The sequence below is a fragment of the Leptodactylus fuscus genome, chromosome 1, assembly GCF_031893055.1.
Source record: "Leptodactylus fuscus isolate aLepFus1 chromosome 1, aLepFus1.hap2, whole genome shotgun sequence".
Taxonomy (NCBI): Eukaryota; Metazoa; Chordata; class Amphibia; order Anura; family Leptodactylidae; genus Leptodactylus; species Leptodactylus fuscus.
Genome location: NC_134265.1, coordinates 342,186,219 through 342,201,327, shown reverse-complemented (window position 1 = coordinate 342,201,327; position 15,109 = coordinate 342,186,219). Strand labels below are relative to the sequence as shown.

The 15,109-nt window shown below is 45.1% G+C and overlaps 1 protein-coding gene across 2 annotated transcripts in view; it reads left to right on the top strand.

Annotated features, from left to right (window-relative positions):
- The window catches only part of CORIN (corin, serine peptidase), a 194,274-nt gene that overhangs the window by 95,364 nt on the left and 83,801 nt on the right, over positions 1-15,109 (top strand). For both annotated transcript variants that reach the window (XM_075261498.1, XM_075261497.1), the window contains exon 5: positions 1,407-1,588. In XM_075261498.1, the coding sequence (XP_075117599.1) occupies positions 1,407-1,588 (182 nt within the window). The remainder of the gene's footprint in view (positions 1-1,406; positions 1,589-15,109) is intronic.

Below are 15,109 nucleotides of genomic sequence, written 5' to 3'. Positions count from 1 at the left end.
TGGGTGATGTAAATGGATTAATAAGACTCCACACACCTACATGGTGGTCTCTCCCTAAGGAGTGACAGTATCCCCTTAACTTGGTTGGGTGGGAATAATTCACAACTACCAAAAACACGTCAGAACCGATTAGCAGCGGGTTCCTCTTTGAGTGGTATCAGCTGCAGAATCTGTAGTCACCCTAAGGCCATGATGGTGAACCTATGGCACGGGTGCCAGAGGTGGCACTCAGATCCCTCTCTTTGGGCATCCATCTGTGGAACAGATTATGCTGTGTGGGGGCCACTGTAGAGCTGATTGTACTGTGTGGGAGGTCACAGTGAAGCTCTATAAAGCCCCATTCACATGACCCTATTTTGCAGGTCCATAATTGTCTGCAATTGTGGATCTGCACATTATTAAGGTTAAATTGGCGTGTTGGCACTTGGTGATAAATTAGTGGTTTTGGGTTGCAGTTTCGGCACTCCGGTCTCTAAAAGGTTTGCCATCACTGCCGTAAGGTGTCAGGAATAAACCAAAAGGACAAAAGATGGACCTCCAGGACCTTGAGTGACACCCGGTTCCTTCCTCATGACCTTCTGGAGGTCCATCCTTGGTCCTTTTGGTTTATTCAATGTTTATGGGTCTGAAGGAGATAGGCACTTACTTGACTTTCTTCATTAGTCTCATAGACTTCAACCAGCAGGACACATGTGTGACCAACTCTCCATTCAGATGCCTCCAGAATTATTCTAGTGATCAGTGGGATTCTGTGTGGTCATACCCCCCTACCAATCAGTCATCGTTAGAGATGAGCAAGTAGTGAAATATTCGAAAAGAGTAGACCTCAATATTCAACTATTCGTTCAAATATCAAATCCCATTATAGTCTATGGGAAAAACATGCTCGTTTCAGGGAAACCAAAATTCGACCAATTGGAGTCACCAAGTCCATAATCTCAAGAAATGATGCCAACACCCTGGAATGCAACTGGGACAGCAGGGGAAGCATGTCTGGGGGCATCTAACACGCCCAAGTCCCAGGATTATTATTGCTGCTACTGATTTAGCCAGCCAATGACGGTATAGTTTTTTTTCCCCAATGCCTACGTTGTCCTACTTCCTGTCCCACCTCCCCTACAGTTATTGGTGTAAAAAAAAGCGCCAGGGAAAGTGGGAGGGGAAACAAATTTTTACTGCATTTACCGCGTGGTATTCGACTGAGTACGAGTATTTCAAATACCGTAGTATTCCATCGCATACCTACTCGATCAAATACTACTCGCTCATCTCTAGCCATCATCACTTTTACCGATAGGTGATAAATATTCGTTTTGGGCTAACCCTTTTAATAAATTTGGTATTTTTTTCCTTGGCTTATAATTTTATTTAAAGAAGAATTTCTTTCTCTTCCTTCTGCTCCTCAGTTATCCCCTACTGCCGTGCAGATCATTCTGTGAGGCTGCTCAAGATGGCTGTGGGCCAGTGTTGGAAATGGTGAATTCCTCTTGGCCGGAGTTCCTGAGATGTTCCCAGTTCCAGAACAAGACAGATAACAGCAACTTGAGCCGTGTCTGCTTCTCCCCACAATACGAGAAAGGAAGGCAATGTAAGTAATTCATATGGAATATCTTGTAAATACAAGATAAAAGTCTAATGGGAAAGCAAAAACTCCAACACCTTGAAAGAATAAACCGTGTGAATCCTCTACCATGAACATTCCCTAGTTGCGGGTAAGGGGATTATGGTGACATAAAAGAGGGGTCTGCAGTAGAGTAGGTGACATAGGCTTTAAGAAAGCATAGAGAGGAGAATATTTTAGAAATATAAAAATCCTTGATGTGAGATGTGTCCAGTCTTGAAGAATGTTTTGTCTTATTTTTAAGATGTAATGGGGCTGCTTATGGGCCTAGTAATAAAAAATACACACCTCTCCTTGGTTCTCCATGTCCTGGGGCTGTAGGTTCAGCTTCTGTATACAGGTCCCCAGATGACATCAGCAGTGACATCACTACTGAGGCCTGTAATTGGCTGCGGCAGTCACTTGGCACAAACAGTCATTGCTGTAGATGAAGGACTAGGGAGAGGTGAGTAATGGAGTAAGGGAGAGGTGAGTAATGTTTTCTTTATGATATTGGTCTCATCAATATGCACTGTTGCTTAAAAATATTAATTTGGACAACCCCTTTAAGTCAGGTCAAAGTCTAATTTCTCATAAAACTAAAACGATGGTAGACCACAAACTGCATTCAACGTCGTTCCTTGCGGCACACAGTACTGTGCAAATGTTTTAGGCAGGAGTTTAAAAATGCTGCCTAGTAGGAACGAATTAACAAAATGAAGTGAATGAAGAAAAGAGAAATCTAAAGCCCATCAATATTTGGTGCGACCCTTGGAGAAGGAGCCCTGGAAGTGATGATATGGTCCCCCAGAGCCTTGATCTCACCATCATCCAGTCTGTCTGGTATTACATGAAGGATTGGAACAAGCCTACATCCACAGAAGATCCGTGCTTAGTTCTCCAAGATGTTTGGAACAACCTCTCTGCTGAGTTCCTTTGAAAACCGTCCGCAAGAGTACTGAGAAGAACTGATGGATGGCAAAGGGCGGTCACGCCAAGTGTTCATTCACTCTGCTTTTTGTTAATTCACAAAAACAAAATATTAACGTTTCTATTTCTGAAAGCATTCCTACTTTGCAGAATTTTTCCACGTGTGCCTAAAAGTTTTGCACGGTAATCCATATATAAACATTCATATCTGAACCCGTCCGGCCCAGAGGAAAGATGGGCACTTGTGTATGGCAGACATAAGGCACTGAAAAGGAAAGCTGCGGGAATGTGTAGTAAGTTAAAGTTGAAGGGTATTTGTTCACATGAGATGGAGACAAGATTTGGATACGTGCCCGGGAATACGCTGGAAAGTTGGAGAAAGACCAATATTTGGCGAGATATTATAAGCAAGCAACGTGATATTTTTCTTCTAATTATGGCTTGTATGGATTTCCAGGAGAGATAAACTCATTACCGCTAGAAGGCCGAGACTCATTAACCCCAGTATAGTGTGACTTTAATAAACAGGCATTAATGAGCGAGCGTATTTGCATACTAATTAGTAAACGAAAGCCGTAAACAATTAACAGAAGGAATTAATTATAAGTTCAAAATGCTAAACAGAAATACACAAGGAAAATAATAGATCTGTAAATAGCAACATGATAGTGGATTCCAAGTAGCAACTACATAAAGTGACAACTGGGTGTTACAGATCTCCTGGTCAGCGGGTTCTGTCAGTGTCAGACTATATAGTAAGGGTATGCAAACACTAAGTTGTTTATGGTGTTTCTTTATAAAGTTGATGATCCAGCATCCCATGATTCATGGGAAATGCAGTCATTTCTATTAAAGGGGTTTTCTCAACTCGCCCATTCACCCACTTGCAGGCTGTCTGCTCTGTTCACTTCCTTGTTTTCTCAGTGAATTGGTGGGTGGGGTTTCACTTGCTGTCTCCCAGACAAAGCCAACTCTGCTATCTCTCTTCATAGCAGTACATGTTTGCAGTCAGTAATGGGGGATGGTTGCAAATAAATTAGCACAGTATCACTGGAAGAAGCACAATATAAGCTGATGTAGCAGAGCTGGATTTGATAGGTGATGAGAATCCCAAAATTACATGCTACAGGAACAAGAGTCAGCTTGCAATAAACTCAGTTTTAGGTCTGTGTGTTACATACAGAGGTAACAGGCTTCCTGTCTCAGCCCTTATCAGAAAAATTCAATTACCAGACCTGATAACTGGAAGAGGGATATAAACAGCTCAGAAATACAAGCTGCTCTCGAGCATTCAGCTCCCCCTCCCTCCTGAGAGCAGGGAACTAGGTCACTTGTCCTGGTACGAGAGATAAGATCATCCCCAGGTCCGTGGTTATGGAAACGCAGTGTAAACAATGAAGTGAATAATCTCAGATAGCAGCCAAACTAAGCAGTTTTGCTGAAGCAATGTATTTAGGAAAAATCTTAAATCCACATAAGCTAGCAGTATAGATAGGATCCTTGAGATGGGACAGCCCCTTTAAGCACTATCTGATCTACTTTAAGAAAAGCTGTAATGATTTCCAATGACCTCAAGGTGGCCATGCACATTAAACAAATAGCAACTAAAACTTCTGATTTCCTTGGGACCCACCGATATCATGATGCTTACTGAGGGATTGGGCATGTTGCCTTTTAACATGTCCCATCCTTCTGTTCTAACGGGAGATAAGCTGCTGCAAATGGTTGAAGATGGGCCAAGACTCATTTTGAACAACCAAAGATTACCATGCCACCCTCCAAGCCTTCACTAATATAAATGAATGGGGTCACATTCCAGGCCTGAGCATGCTGTGGTTGCAGATTTGATTTTTTGGGGGACTAGAATTTGTCATTAAAGATGTTTGTAAAGTGGCGATATTTGGTCAAGCAATCAAAATTGTGGCCAAAATTGCCATGTAGCCTTATGTCTCTCTTCTACATATACCCTCGGCTAGGTCATCTGTGCATGTGTATGAAGGGAAGAGGGTTGTTGGAAGGAATAGTTGTGGGTGGAATGAGAGTTAAGCTGACAGCTACAAATGATTCTCTTAACTTTTCTCTTGCCTTTGAAACAAAAATTGCGTTGGTGTTGCGCTGAAGATTTTGTCAGTAACACAAGAGTTTTTTTTTTTTTCAAAGTTAGTTATCTTGTTCCACTCATGAAGGGATATATTGAGGCAAGAGGAAAGTTAAAGAGGTATTCCCATCTTCAGGAAATTATTTAATCATGTAGTTTAAAGAGAATCTCTCACCACATCCATCAACTCCAGTTCTTAGTGTCGATAAATAAATGCCTCTCCACTGATTTCAGCACATTTGCAATTTTTTTTCTAGCCCCTACCATTCCTGAGTAATGACTGTAGTTAATTTTGTTGCCTGATATGTTAAATAGCATATCAGGCACCAAAACTGGCAGCATTTATTGTTCGGTAACAGTAGGGGCTAGAGAACAAATTCTGAATGTGCTGTGTACCTACTCAGTGATGCAAAAAACAGGACTTCATGGCGGTGGGGAAAGGTCTTTTTTAAGCTAACTTAAGTGTTTAAGTATATTACTTTATTTAACTAAAGCTACATTTACACGGACATCACACAGCAGTGTTAAATTCAGTGACTGTTATTTTGACGGTCCATTGTAATAGACTGTCATTATAAGGGGTCATGTGCTATTTTTTATCAATTTTCTTGATCCCCTCCATACATCTTGGTGAAACACGGCTGTGAAAAATGGACATTTTTCATGGCTGTTTTGCACCTTGCTCGTGTATGTAGCTGTACTGTGCTTGCCAGATAATGCCACGTGTGCAACTCGTTACTTAGATTTCAGACCACCTCTGCTATCTAGCTGCAGTGGTCAGACTGGTGATGAAAGTCTAAGTTCCCAGGCACCTCTGTTCTCTTCTCTTGACTGTGATTGATGGCTAGCAAAGTTAGTTATAGTTAAAAGTTAATCTTATAGTTATTAAAGGACCAGTGCTTGATCAGTGGCTCTATTTTTTTCTCTATGTAAATCCAGAGATAACAGCACACAGGAAGTAGAGGAGAGAGGAGATAAGAGAGAAGGTGAAATCCTTAGATGGGAAAACCCCTTTAAAGAATGACACATCTTTACCTAAGATGTATAGCCACCGCAAATGGGCTAGTAAATGACTAGTGATTGTGATGTGATAGCCAAGATTTATTCAATATATTTATTTTATTAGCATTCATTTTGTTCTGATGTACATGTATATGTCCATCTTTAAAAAGTAGGTAGAAATTCTCTTCTCACTGATATGATCTAAGCATACATAGCAAACACAGTTTATATTCAGTTTTGCTTAAAGGCTTAGTAGATATCCATTCAGTCGTGTTTTTTGCTTTTCATGTACTCTTATATAAATGATTTACAGCTGAAATACAAATTTTGCCTGTAAATTTAAAATGAAGCACAGAAATGAAATTCAGGCCATTGAATTCTAAAGAATGCCTAAATAAATCTCCGTTGAGCCTCGGTTTTGTTTAAAGTGGAATTAAAGATCCATTTGGCAGGAACTTGTAACTGTATTAATACAAGAGGTCAAAATGTTAAGTGGGGAGTGAAAGGATATAGTACATGCTGAAAACACATCATCATAGGGCACGGCAAAAGTCACTTTGGTTTATAAACATTTGTTCTCATTTTCATAAGATGACCATAAAAGTAGAGGCTGTCACCCATTTATCGCTGCCCTCCGGTATATCCCGTGGCCTTTTACCTAATGTTTCTGAAACTACACGGAGTTAAAAGAGAATTTACTCTGACAGTGCATTAATAATTAATTCATGTTATTTATAGAGATGAGCGAACAGTGTTCTATCGAACTCATGTTCGATCGGATATTAGGCTGTTCGGCATGTTCGAATCGAATCGAACACCGCGTGGTAAAGTGCGCCATTACTCGATTCCCCTCCCACCTTCCCTGGCGCCTTTTTTGCTCCAATAACAGCGCAGGGTAGGTGGGACAGGAACTACGACACCGGTGACGTTGAAAAAAGTAGGCAAAACCCATTGGTTGCCGAAAACATGTGACCTCTAATTTAAAAGAACAGCGCCGCCCAGGTTCGCGTCATTCTGAGCTTGCAATTCACCGGGGACGGAGGTTTCCGTCCAGCTAGCTAGGGCTTAGATTCTGGGTAGGCAGGGACAGGCTAGGATAGGAAGGAGAAGACAACCAACAGCTCTTATAAGAGCTAAATTCCAGGGAGAAGCTTGTCAGTGTAACGTGGCACTGACGGGCTCAATCGCCGCAACCCAGCTTTCCCAGGATCCTGAATGGAATACACTGTCAGTGTATTCCCGTATACCCGATATATACCCCCGATACCCGTTCCAACGGTGTGCCCCCCCACCTTCACCCCAGAAATACCCTGCAAGTCCCCTAGCAATAGGATTGGGGCTATATACACCCACTATTTTTGCTACTGCCATATAGTGCCATTGTCTCACTGGGAATTCAAAGAATATATTGGGCTTACATATAACTTCAATTCCAGGGAGAAGCTTGTCAGTGTAACGTGGCACTGACGGGCTCAATCGCCGCAACCCAGCTTTCCCAGGATCCTGAATGGAACACACTGACAGTGTATTCCCGTATACCCCATATATACACCCCAAATCCCCGTTCCAACGGTGTGCCCCCCCACCTTCACCTCAGAAATACCCTGCAAGTCCCCTAGCAATAGAATTGGGGCTATATACACCCACAATTTTTGCTACTGGTATATAGTGCCATTGTCTGACTGGGAATTCAAAGAATATATTGGGGTGACGTGCACCCACAATTTTTGCTACTGCTATACAGTTCCATTGTCTCACTGGAAATTCAAAGAATATATGGGGGTTATGTGCACCCACAATTTTTAATACTGGTATACAGTGCCATTGTCTGACTGGGAATTCAAAGAATATATGGGGGTTATGTGCACCCACAATTTTTAATACTGGTATATAGTGCCATTGTCTGACTGGGAATTCAAAGAATATATGGGGGTTATGTGCACCCACAATTTTTACTACTGGTATATAGTGCGATTGTCTGACTGGGAATTCAAAGAATATATGGGGGTTACGTGCACCCACAATTTTTGCTACTGCTATACAGTTCCATTGTCTCACTGGGAATTCAAAGAATATATGGGGGTTATGTGCACCCACAATTTTTAATACTGGTATACAGTGCCATTGTCTGACTGGGAATTCAAAGAATATATTGGGGTTATGTGCACCCACAATTTTTACTACTGGTATATAGTGCCATTGTCTGACTGGGAATTCAAAGAATATATGGGGGTTACGTGCACCCACAATTTTTGCTACTGCTATACAGTGCCATTGTCTGACTGGGAATTCAAAGAATATATGGGGGTTATGTGCACCCACAATTTTTAATACTGGTATATAGTGCCATTGTCTGACTGGGAATTCAAAGAATATATGGGGGTTATGTGCACCCACAATTTTTAATACTGGTATACAGTGCCATTGTCTGACTGGGAATTCAAAGAATATATTGGGGTTATGTGCACCCACAATTTTTACTACTGGTATACAGTGCCATTGTCTCACTGGGAATTCAAAGAATATATTGGGGTTATGTGCACCCACAATTTTTACTACTGGTATATAGTGCCATTGTCTGACTGGGAATTCAAAGAATATATGGGGGTTACGTGCACCCACAATTTTTGCTACTGCTATACAGTGCCATTGTCTGACTGGGAATTCAAAGAATATATGGGGGTTATGTGCACCCACAATTTTTAATACTGGTATATAGTGCCATTGTCTGACTGGGAATTCAAAGAATATATGGGGGTTATGTGCACCCACAATTTTTAATACTGGTATACAGTGCCATTGTCTGACTGGGAATTCAAAGAATATATTGGGGTTATGTGCACCCACAATTTTTACTACTGGTATACAGTGCCATTGTCTCACTGGGAATTCAAAGAATATATTGGGGTTATGTGCACCCACAATTTTTACTACTGGTATATAGTGCCATTGTCTGACTGGGAATTCAAAGAATATATGGGGGTTACGTGCACCCACAATTTTTGCTACTGCTATACAGTGCCATTGTCTGACTGGGAATTCAAAGAATATATTGGGGTTATGTGCACCCACAATTTTTAATACTGGTATATAGTGCCATTGTCTGACTGGGAATTCAAAGAATATATGGGGGTTATGTGCACCCACAATTTTTAATACTGGTATACAGTGCCATTGTCTGACTGGGAATTCAAAGAATATATGGGGGTTATGTGCACCCACAATTTTTACTACTGGTATACAGTGCCATTGTCTGACTGGGAATTCAAAGAATATATTGGGGTGACGTGCACCCACAATTTTTGCTACTGCTATACAGTGCCATTGTCTGACTGGGAATTCAAAGAATTTATGGGGGTTACGTGCACCCACAATTTTTAATACTGCTATACAGTTCCATTGTCTCACTGGGAATTCAAAGAATATATGGGGGTTACGTGCACCCACAATTTTTAATACTGGTATACAGTGCCATTGTCTCACTGGGAATTCCACAAATAATTTGGGGATTCATTCACCCTACATCTCAGGCTCTTGCCATATTCACCCAGGTTGTCAGTGCTGCACCAGCTCGTTCCCAGACAGCTCGGCCCGAAAAACACGTTACCTATATAGAGGATTTGGACAATGAAGACAACATGTTCTAAATCTAATGTCTGCACCTTCTCCAGAATTAAAATAAAGGCAGCGTTTAACTTTCAAATAGCACTGCACAAAGGAAGAGCTTATCAGCTTGTCTCATGACATGCTACTGAAAAGTTTCATTTGTGTATCTTAATGTAAATATAGTTGTATAAGCTTTTTGGGTTTTAGGCACTGCCAAGTTATTTATTACCACCCGCTCCCTTATAATGATGATGACGCCAAAGTCACTGTGGGTGTTCAGAGCTCACAGCTTTGGGTGACATTTGTCTTGCTCTCTGTCGGTACCAGCTGTCTTTTTGGATACCGTAAAGTTATGTTGACTTTATTAACAGCTATAGAAGCTTTAGCCAGGTTGTGACGGTGTGTAACACTAACAACACTAAGTGGGATACACATTAATAGTCAGTCTATGTACGCTAAACGTATCACTGAAGTAATTTTTTTTCCCTCTCCCCTAATATAAGAAAGGAACAGACATTAGACCTAGACCGGGGTTCGAGGCTTGAAAAAATCCAGTATTATTTGTTCTTCATGATGTGAAATATGTGTTGAAAAGCAACCCAAGATGAAGTCAGCCATGTGTGCCAGTGTGTTACTTGGCATGCCTTTGCTGGCCCCAACTGTAAGGGTCACTCTCCATTTCCTCCATTTTCCACTCCCCTTCACACCATTTGTGGTGAAGCAATGGGATGCACTGAAGTGCACCCTCTAGCCTCGTGTGGGATAGGGACATCAGATGCCACTCCAACCCCCTCGTCTTCCTCCGCCAGCCAACGGTGCGAAGATGAGAGGAGTGTGCTCTGAATGTTTTCTGCCTAGCAGAGGCTAGTTCTCACTTACGAAAATGGCCCCACTTTGACCTGTATATCAGGCACAATGGTGTAGGTTTCAAAGAAACATGGCACCAACAAGTTGGAAAACGTGGGCCATGCGTGGACCGTGTTTGAGTCTGGCAAGCTCCAGATCTGCTACCAGGTTCCAGCCATTATCACAGGCGCAAAAATGCCAGGCCCCAGGTGTAGCAGGGAAAAAAAAATGCCATCTCAGCCAGGATGGCATCCCTGACCTCGGAGGCACTGTGCTGTCTGTCCCCCAAGCTGATCAGTTTCAGCACGGCCTACTGACATCTCCCCATGCCAGTGTTACAGTGTTTTCCGCTAGTAGCTGGGGTGGAGGTTGCAGCTTCGTAGGGTTTCAGTCTACTCCTGCCATGAATTTTGGCCTGGGAGAGGAGATAGGCCACCCCAGTTTGCACCCGGGGAACAGACTCCACCACATTCACCCTGCCTGTCATTAAAGATAAGCACTGCAGCATCCCTGACCACAGGCGCTTGTCCATGTGTCGGTGGTCAAGTGGACCTTGCAGCAAAGCGCAGAGCTCTGGGCCCGACTGATGTTATGGGACACATGCAGGCGCAAGGCAGAGACAGCACACCAAGAGAAGTAGTAACGGCTAGGCCCAGCATAGGGAGGTGCCCCAGCTGCCATCTGCTGACGGAAGGCCTGGGTCTCCAGAAGCATAAACAAACACCAACATCTCCAGGGCCAGCAGTTTATCGATGAGGCTGTTACAGGCTTGGGCATGGGGGTGGGTTGTATTGTACTTCTGCCTGCAATGAAAAGCTTGGGAAATGTGGAGTGGCTGGGAAGAGGCGCATGATGGTGCAGGCCAAAAGGGCGCATGAGGGTGAACTCCCCAATGTGTCAGAGATAGGTGTGTAGGTGTCCTTGCATCATATACTTGCACCATATTTGGCTTTGGAAGTTAATTTTGTGCCAAAAAGTGGTTAAGACAGCGATCCCTCAGCTACTCCCGTTACACTGTCTATTGAAGTTACCATCTGTGGAAGTGGACCACCATTTCTAAGATCCCAAAGGAAGCAGGCAAGAGATGTGCAGTTCAGAAAAAAAGATGAGAAAATAAGTTTAGGCTGTAGAGCACAGAGGGATCGGAGAGGACAGAGCTGGTGTCGGCCAGGTATTCCCACAACATGCGCCTATACTTGTCCCTCCTGGTGACACTAGGCCCCTGAGTGGCAGTAATTTGTCCAGGGGGGCCATTAACGTGTTCCAGACCTAGGAATAAGTCTTCCAACAGGGTAGAGTTTTGCATGCCTTTGCTTCTACCCACTGTTTTTGCTGCTTAGCTTCCCTCCACATCTACTCTGCTTTCACCCCTAAACATCACCCCAGTTTATGCCTTTGCTTCTACCCAGGTTTTTTGTTGATTTAGCTTCCCTCTACATCTACACTGCTTTAGCCCCTAGACATCACCCCTGTCCATGTGGGGTCGGTGGCCTCGTCATCCACCAACTCCTCTTCCAATTGCGCACTGCCCCCTTACTGCAAACCGCACATGACCACAGCTTGCCTTGATGGCAACTGTGTCTCATGATCCCCACTTAGGTCCAGACAAGTCGGTGGCGGGTCCAAAACCCCAAAATTGGAAGGAAATGGCAGATGCTGCAGTATTTCTAACACCTGTTCCTGGTGCTCGGGCCTGGTCTGTGTTGTACCCTGCACCCTGCTTAACGCATCTGCCATATCCGAAGTTGTGCTGAGCGCATGCTAATGTTTCGTGTCCAGTGCAATGGATGGGATGGGATTTCACATAAGTCTGCCACCCATGGCCACTCATGGTTGAGCAACTGAGGGAGTTGACTTTGACGAACCCGAGGGTTTTGGAGTTGGAACTACATCAAAGGTCTGTGCTGCTCACACACTCTGCTCAACACATGATATGTTTAGTGCCAGCAGTGTGGAGACGTCGCACAACAGCCGTTGTTCCAGCAGGTACAGGCGTTGTAGGAGTGCATAGAGGCTAGCAGCGGCAACTATACACTTTAAAAACTATCCGCACAAGCGCCACACTTTCACCAGTAGCTCAGGAACATTGGGGTACCTTTTTCAAAAGATTAGCAGCAATGAGTTAAAAACGTGGCCCAGGCATGGAATATGTTGCAGGCTGCCAAGCTACAGAGCCAATCCCAGGTTACGGCCATTATCACACATGACAACATGCCTGGGCCCAGGTGCAGTGGCAAAAACCACATTGCCGTCTCATCGAGGATGGCATGACTCACTTTGTAGGCAGTGTGCTGTCTGGCCCCCAAGCTGATGAGCTTCAGCACGGCCCGCTGACGTCTCCCCACACCAGTGTTGCAGCGTTTCCAGCTCGTAGCTGGGGTCAATTTAACAGCGGAGGAGGGTGGTGTTTCAGCCCTCCTCCCAGGAATGTTGTGTGGGGAGACAAGTCAGGCCACCACATTTTGCGACCCGGTCCACGCCTCAACTACATTCAACCACTGTGCCCAAATTGAAAGGTAGCGTCCCTGTCCGCATGCACTTGTCCATTCGTAACTGGTCACATGGAACTTTAGGGCTAAGCGCTGAATTTAGGGACCGCCTCATGTTTGGGGGAAAGTGCTGGTGTGGACGGCACAGTGCGGTGGCGCAGTAGACACTCTGCCCAAAAAGGGCAGAGTGTCCCCCAGCCGGGATTCCAACATCTCCTGGGCCAGATTTCTTGAGATGAGGCCGTTGAAGCCTTGGGCATGTGGGTGGGTTGCGCTGTACTTTAGCATGAAATGAAAGGCTTGGGAGATGGGGAGTTGCTGGGAAGAGGCGCATGATGGCGCGGGCAAAAGGAGAAATGGCAGGAAAAAGTGAGGATAAGGGTGAACTCCCCAAAGTGTCAGAGGCAGATGTGGAGGTGTCCTGGCTCCTGGTCTGGACTGCAGCGCCAGCCCTGTCAACAGTGGAAGAGGCAGTGGCCGCCAGGCCAAACGACGATTATCCTGCGCTTGCTCTCACCCACTGAGCCCAGGGCTTGCCTTCCAAATGATGGCACCCGCAAGAGGTGGTGAGATTCCTCTCCGCAGATCTCCAAACCATCTTGGACTTGCAAATTGCACTAAATTTGTCATGTAACTGACATGTATATGATGAGTCTATCCATTGTCTGTTCATTTTGGTGAAAGTCAGCCTGTCAGCTGACAGACAGCTGTGCTTGTCAGTGATGATGTCACCGGCTGCTTGTACCCCCAGTTTTTGCTGCTTAGCTTGCCTCCACATCCACACTGCTTTTGCCCCTACACATCACCCCTATCCATGCCTGTGCCTCTAGCCATAAGTCTGCCACCCATGGAAACTCATGGTGCAGAAAGTGAGGGAGCTGACTCTGAGGAACCCTTGGGTTTTGTAGCTGGTACTCCATCAAAGGTCTCTGCTGCTCACACACCCTGCTGAACATACGGTATCTAGGGTTAGAGCGTGTGGTGACCTCGCACAACAGTAGGTGCTTCAGGCAGATGTAGGCCTTGCTGGAGTGTATTGCGGCTAGCTCCAGGTACTGTAGACTTGGGAAAGTGGGTGTCCAAGTGCCGCACTTTCACCCTTAGCTCAGCTAATTTGGGGTATGTTTTTAAAAATCATTGCACCACTACATTGAACATGTGGGCCAGGCATGGAACGTGTTGGAGGCTGGCAAGCTCCAGAGCCCTCCAACAAGCTAAAAAACCTGGCCCCAGGGGCAGCGGGGATAAACAAATTGCCATCTCATCCAGGATGGCATCCCTGACCTCAGAGGCAGTGTGCTGTCCGTCTCCCAAGCTGATGAGCTTCAGCCCAGCCTGCTGACGTCTCCCCACACCAGTGTTGCAGCGTTTTCAGCTCGTAGCTCGGGTAAATCTAACAGCGGAGGAGGAGGAGGGTGGTGTTTCAGCCCTCCTCCCAGGAATGTTTTGTGGGGAAACAAGTCAGGAAAATTCTTGAAACGGGAGAGTTTTGCATCTTTGCCCTTGCTGCCTATGGACATCCCTTTGCCTCTAGCCACCATTTTCCCTGCTTTGCTTGCCTCCACATCCACACTGCTTTTGCCCCTAGACATCACCCCAGTCCATGCCTTAGCTTGTACCCCCAGTTTTTCCTGCTTAGCTTGCCTCCACATCCACACTGCTTTTGCCCCTAGACATCACCCCAGTCCATGCCTTAGCTTGTATCCCCAGTTTTTCCTGCTTAGCTTGCCTCCACATCCACACTGCTTTTGCCCCTAGACATCACCCCAGTCCATGCCTTAGCTTGTACCCCCAGTTTTTCCTGCTTAGCTTGCCTCCACATCCACACTGCTTTTGCCCCTAGACATCACCCCAGTCCATGCCTTAGCTTGTACCCCCAGTTTTTCCTGCTTAGCTTGCCTCCACATCCACACTGCTTTTGCCCCTAGACATCATCCCTATCCATGCCTCTTCCCCTAGCCATAACTCTGCCACCCCTGGAAACTCATGGTGCAGAAACTTTGGTTGCTGACTTTGAGGAACCCTTGGGTTTTGTAGATGGAACTCCATCAAAGGTCTGTGCAGCTCACACACCCTGCTCAAGATATGGTATTGTAGGGTTTCAGCGTGTGTGAATGACGGACAACAGCCTGTGTTTGGACAGATGTAGGCCTTGCTAGAGTGTTTTTAGGCTAGCAGCGACTCCTGTGCACTTGCAAAAGTGGGCGCACAAGCGCCGCATTTTCAACAGTAGCTTCGGTACATTTGGGTATGTTTTTAAAAAACTTTGCACCACTAGGTTAGACGTGGGCCAAACATGGAACGTGTTGGAGGCTGGCAAGCTCCAGAGCCGCTACCAGGTTCCAGCCATTATCACAGGCGTAAAAATGCCAGGCCCCAGGTGTAGCAGGGAAAAAAAAATGCCATCTCAGCCAGGATGGCATCCCTGACCTCGGAGGCACTGTGCTGTCTGTCCCCCAAGCTGATGAGCTTCAGCACCGCCTGCTGACGTCTCCCCACACCAGTGTTTTAGCGTTTGCCGCTAGTAGCTGTGGTGGA